Here is a 6,000-nt window from a genome sequence, read left to right on the forward strand (position 1 = left end):
ACTGGTTCTATCCAAATTGCTTTTAATAAACCAGCCCACTCTTCTAATAAGATCTATTCCTAATGAAAGAAAAGAGGGGTAATCTGTTATACAATCTTTGGTATTTCTTGACAAATTCCTTTTAGATTATTTAAATCTTTTCTAGTACAACAAGAAAAGTCTCCAGCTCTCAAAAGATATGACTGATTTATTTTCCCAAACTCTTTTTAAACTTCCAAACTGTCCTTCATTCCAGTGCCTTCTTTTATTCCAGACAATAACACTATCTCCGAGCTCAGCTCTCTCCATGATGAAGATAGTAACTTCCGCCAACCTTATCGGCAGGTGCGCAGGAAGCCACTTCCACCTTCTGGAGATATGGATGGTGATGCAGAGTATTGGGCAGGGGTGGTCAGTGGAGGTGGCACATCCAGGCCACAGACATGCTCTGACTACAGGGAGGACAGGGGCAGTTTCAAATTCAGGTGAATGCAGAACTTGGGAGATGGGGAAAACAAGAAATACTGTAACTTGACTTTTGCTTTTCTAATGTTTGTCTGACTGAATGGCAAGGAACAGGTTAAGAGGCTGGAAAGACCCCATTGTGTAACATTCCAAAGCTGAAATTTAAAGCACATATAGATGTAGCTTCCATTGTTTAGGGTGACTGGCTACTGAAATTGGGTAAGGATCAAATTAGGTGCATACCTTGTGTCGCACTATTAAAGTAAAATGCTTAATCCAGTTGTTAGTCCCAACTAGAGAAGACCCTTTGACTCAATGGAAATTATATAAGTGTTGTTTTTCTAAGTTCTCATTGATTCAGTGGGTCTACTCTAGTTAGAACTAAGAATTGGTTAATAAGACTGAAAGTATTACCGGAAAGATTCATGGGGATTTGTTGGATTCCTCACTTTCGGATCTCAGCTAGCCCATGATACACATAAAGCAGCAAGAAGCTGGTACAAGCTTCATTCTTGTTGTTCCCATTTTGTTTTGGGTTCGCGAATCTCTTCGAGTCATTGTAACCCCTGTGTTATTCACACATGCTATCATTTTGGGATAAAATGGAGCTGCCTCCCTTCCTTTGAATGAAACAGAGTTATCGAAGTTGATTTGGAAGCATATTCACACTACTGACAATGCAGATTGATGACGATCTTTCAGGAAAAGTCAGGAGAAAAAAACAGTATTGAATATGCCAAGTTAAGTGGTTTTTTTTTTTTTTTTTGCCAGGCCTAGCTCAAAAGTACATTGAGTGTGTGAACAACAAGGATTCAACCCGGATTCATCCCAGATTATTTTTATAGTGTCTATGGGGCCTATGAATCAGGCACTGCTTCTGCTTAATCAAATCAGTGGCTGTGTAATTTTATAAAATATAACTACAACTTGACTATTCCATTATGTATATAGAACACTGTCCTATATTAGCCCTATACGACAGTAGCTAGGTCAGGATTGGCCTCAGGGGCAAACACACTGGGTGACCCTTACTATATTAGGGCCCACTTATGTAGAATCTATAGCTGAAGTACATACTGAAGGTCTGAAAATATCAAATGCAATCCCTTTCTTTTCGGGTTAAAGAGATCACTTGATAGAAAGTTCTATAGCACTTGAAGAACCACTGTCAATGTGAAAAGACTAAACTGAACTACATTGGTGAATAGTCTGTACAGATAATAAAACACTTTTCTGTGTTCTAGAACTGGGACAGCTAATGTTGAGAATTGGCTTTCTCTCATTCCTCTGGGCTCTGTTTCCTTTGCTAAGAAAAAGAAGGAATAACCATCTGCCCTTGGTTTCCTATTTTAGGAAAAAGAAGGAATAAATGAAGCTGCTAGTGTATGTTATTCAGGTATTCACCTAGGGACTGTTGTTTATCCAGAAGCTGTGAAGTTACAGGTTACAAGACTGGCCTACTCATTTAAAACAAAAATATAAACCGTTCTTTTCCTGTTTTCTATAGCCAGCAGAGATCAAAGTCTGAAATGCTTTCGAGGAAGAGTTTTTCACTGGGAGTTCCGGCAGTCTCCATGGATGAACTTGCAGCTTTTGCAGAGTCTTACAGTCAACATGTCCGTCGGACAGAGGGCAGCCAGGAACCCCGGCGCTTTGAGAGAGCAGGGTCACGGGGAGGCCGGGGAGGGCCACTGCAGCATCCAGAAAACTCAGAGGAATATTACAGTAAACGCAGAGGAGGAAACCGTGAACCGTTGGCAGATTCTGATCGGGGCTGGACATACAGCCCACCAAGAAGATGTACCCATGAAGAGAAACACTTGCCTAGACTACTGTGTCGGACACCTGGAGGGAGTCAAAAGTATGACTATTCCTACCTCACCAGTGCTCTTGAGAGGAAATCACGAAGCTATGATGAGGGTGGTGAACATAACGAGACACCTTCAAAGCTGAGCTCACAATCCAGCCACAGAGGAGGGACATATTATGCTTGGTCACCACCATCCACTTACAAACCAGGACAGCAACAGCAGCAGCAGCAGCAATCTCCACAGCAAGAGGAAGGAGAAGACACTTTGCCTCCATACAGTGAGAGAGAGCTGAACCGAGGGCCTTCGTACAGAAACAGAGAACAATCCAACCTCAATGCCTCAGAAAAGAAGAGGAAAAAAGAAACCAAGAAAACAGTGAGGCCTTGTCTCACACTGCTCATCCAAATAGGCTAAGCAGGGATCACCAAGCAGGGTGTCTGGGTTCTAGGTTCTGGTTAGCCACTTCTTCGCAACCATATTGTACAATTGGCTCTTGTTATCTGCGGGCTTGCTATCCACAGATTTGAGCTTCTGTGGATGGCAAGCCCCGCTGTTTTTACTGAAGGTGCATGCACGAGGCTACATGACCAGCCATGCAAACATCGCATTGCCATGGGAAACAACAGGACTTGAGGTCCTGCATTTTTTCTTATATGCAGGGGGATTCCAGAATGGATCCCCTGAGGATACAAAGGGATGACTATATTCTGATTGTTATAGCTAGCCTGTAACAAGAAAGGCATTTTACCACTGGTTGTAAGCATTTTGTAGAGACAATGGAAAGTTATAGGTATCTTCAATATATGTTTGATCTTAGGTTTTGAAATTCAGAATATAGTAGAACTGCATGCTAACCACCACAGCAACAGATAATTTTGGCTAGAAAAGGACCATCAAGTTTGAAGCAGCATAATTTGAATTTAGTAAATTGTAAATTAATTTTAGGTAATCTAGATTGGTGGAAAAAGGATATACATATGTCATCCTAATGTCCAGAGAAGAAAGGTAATTCTCTTTTAGCTTGTATAAGTGGCCAGGATCTAGGATATATCTCTTGTCTTTATAGAATTCATGTTAGACAATGAGATGTTTTTCAATTTTTCTCTTTTCTTTTAAGCAATTAGAATAATATAAGAACTAAAGAGAGGGATGAATTCTTTTTTTCAATCCATTTACATTGATGTCTGGCTCGACCGATGGATTATATGTTTCCTTGTTAATCATATTTTGTGTAGTAACAGTTGCACCTGCACCATCTGATATTCCAGAGTTGCGCTCCATTATTGACCAGTTTTAGACTGTACTGTTGTTTGGCCAGAAAATTGCCTGTTGAACACTAAGCAAGAGGAAGTGCTGGAAGCACATAATAAAATTATGTTAGTAGGATATTATTGATCTGTGTAAAATAGTTGGTGCATTCTTGCTCCTAAGATTGGTTAGTTGATTTTTGGTTAATGCAGATGGATTGGAAAAACATTGGAGTGATATCCTAAAGTTTAGACTCATTGTAATTTTGATAAGATGTTTCTTTTCTTTCCTAGGCTCTAGGATCAATTATTTTTTGAGAAATTAATTATGAGGGGAAACTATGCTTTTGAATGCTACAGGAAACATTCTTGGAGCATGTTGTGTGATGTCCTTTGAAATGGTGCTCTGTGTTTTGAATAAACTAATGAGATGAAACAGTTATCATGGACAGGTTTGAACCTGAAATGAAAACATGATGTCACTAAACAAATTCTAAGAAGGGTTGCATGAACTGGCCCTTCACTTTCTGGTTGTGGGATGGGTGGGAGGAGGGATAAAGATGAAACTAACAATAAATGCTACTATCCAGCTAGTTAGCATACAGAGAAGTGTCTGGGATCATTTGAAATAAATTACGTAATGCTCACTTGGGCTAAAAGCAATAGCAAATACCAAATGTCTGTTCTGTTCTGTTGCATGTTTTGGTTGCATCTTTTTTTTCCTTTTTGCATGTTATGACTTGCAATTTTTTGTATTACAATTTTTGCCCCTCTTTTTTCTGTTATCCTCAGAATGAATTCCCAACAAGGATGTCTCTTGTGGTGTGATGCTAATACAGAAGATTTGTGTTGATGGACTGGAAAAACAGAAACAGTTGTCACCCTGACCTACACATTCTTCAAGGAACATGTGCAACCACCAAATTGACTCATGTCTGTTTCATCATAGAACCTGGTATTTTTATGGAGCAGTTAATTCCAACCAGTTGTTCTCATCCAATCAACCTCTTGGAAAGGAACAGTTTACACTGCTGGATAGTAGCAATTAAACACAGAGAAGGTTCTATTTGGCAAGCTCATCTGAATTCTCTCTGCAGAGATGGTTTCTCTATATCTTGTCTGTACCTGCAGAATTAGAGGAGCTGTTTTCTTGTATCATATGTATTCTCTCTCCAATGTGATATACTTTTCACCTATGCTGCTTTGCATTCTATATTTGGCAAGGAAGGTTTCTTTGTATTCTTGTTTGGCAAGGAAGGCCCTCCCCAGTCTCGCCTTCTCTATGAACACTGAGAGAAATAAGGACTTAATGTCATACCTGAATATTGCTTCAAAATGAGTGATGTTTCCTAGAGTACTTTCAAAAGGAAACGATCATCCTTTTAGACATGACCCAAAACTGAGACCTGAGCATTCCACCAAGAAGGACAAGGTAGTATTGAATGATGTTTGAAAGTCTTTCATTAAAAAACCCACTCATTCAGTAATGGAAACTGCCAGTGAGATTAATATTTTGTTTTGAAAGTGAAACAGTAGATTTTGCTGTAATGAGAATGTGCTATGTTATTTCACTGTTGTCTGATATGATGTATTAATATTGCCTTACTGTTGAACTATAGCCATAAAAGGCTTCACCTGGGACTGCTGATTGGTCCTTTTTATAAGCAGCGCCTCAAGCTTAGGTTCTGCTGACAATACTGTCTGGACAATGATGATTATTTTTTTAAGAGCCAAGCAGTAGAAAACAACAGAACTAGAAGGAGAAAATCAGGGTGTGGAAGACACAAACACAAGCCATTGCTTTTTACTTCTATAATAGGATCCATAAAGAAACAGTATTATTCCTTTCTTGTAACTGATTGAGGCCATTCAATAAGGCAATCAAATAAATAAATAAATCTGAACAATAAATATTTTGGATAAAACAACAGCTCTGAAAGTTCTTTTGTGCTTTAGTAAACATCTGTGTTCTTCTTTTCAAGAATTAGTGAGTCAAGAGTCTGCTCCAAAGGTGGCAGATTCTACATGATAGATGTTCCTCAAGTGGTTAAGATTAACAGCTTTGAAAAAATCACCCTTTTTTCAAGATTTTTAGAGTTTTCCTGTTTTGCTTGGGACTTCTGGCAAGGGATGGTTTGCACCTCACGGCAGTTGGCAGAAACGTTTTTGCCAATAGTCTGAAAAATTTAATCCAGAGGGCTTTAAACTGAGTTATGTGGGGGAGGGGAACAGTATTTTGGAAGGCAAGAGTCCATAAAGGGCTGAGATAATAGTCAAAGAGTTATAAAGGGAACAAGGGCAAATAGTGTAAGGACCCAACAGTGGGAGGTAAAAATTTTTACACAGGCAGCAACTGGGGAGGACTCATGCGTTTAGATATCTCTATACTGACATAGAGCATGGGAAATAAACAAGATGAACTTGAACTCCTAGCACAACAAAGCAAATATAATAGGGATCACCGAAACCTGGTGGGATGAGTTTCATGATTGGAATGT

The 6,000-nt window shown here is 39.4% G+C and overlaps 1 protein-coding gene across 4 annotated transcripts in view; it reads left to right on the plus strand.

The window, feature by feature from the left end:
- The window catches only part of ILDR2 (immunoglobulin like domain containing receptor 2), a 65,754-nt gene extending 60,341 nt beyond the window's left edge, over positions 1-5,413 (plus strand). For 3 of the 4 annotated variants that reach the window (XM_042460358.1, XM_042460360.1, XM_042460361.1), the window contains exons 8-9: positions 254-464; positions 1,952-5,413. In XM_042460358.1, coding sequence (XP_042316292.1) covers positions 254-464; positions 1,952-2,669 — 929 coding nt within the window. In that variant the 3' untranslated portion in view covers positions 2,670-5,413. The remainder of the gene's footprint in view (positions 1-253; positions 465-1,951) is intronic. The other variant, XM_042460359.1, reaches the window with a different exon arrangement.
- The last annotated feature ends 587 nt before the right edge of the window (positions 5,414-6,000 follow it).

This window comes from Sceloporus undulatus, chromosome 3, assembly GCF_019175285.1.
Source record: "Sceloporus undulatus isolate JIND9_A2432 ecotype Alabama chromosome 3, SceUnd_v1.1, whole genome shotgun sequence".
In the NCBI taxonomy this organism is placed as follows: domain Eukaryota; kingdom Metazoa; phylum Chordata; class Lepidosauria; order Squamata; family Phrynosomatidae; genus Sceloporus; species Sceloporus undulatus.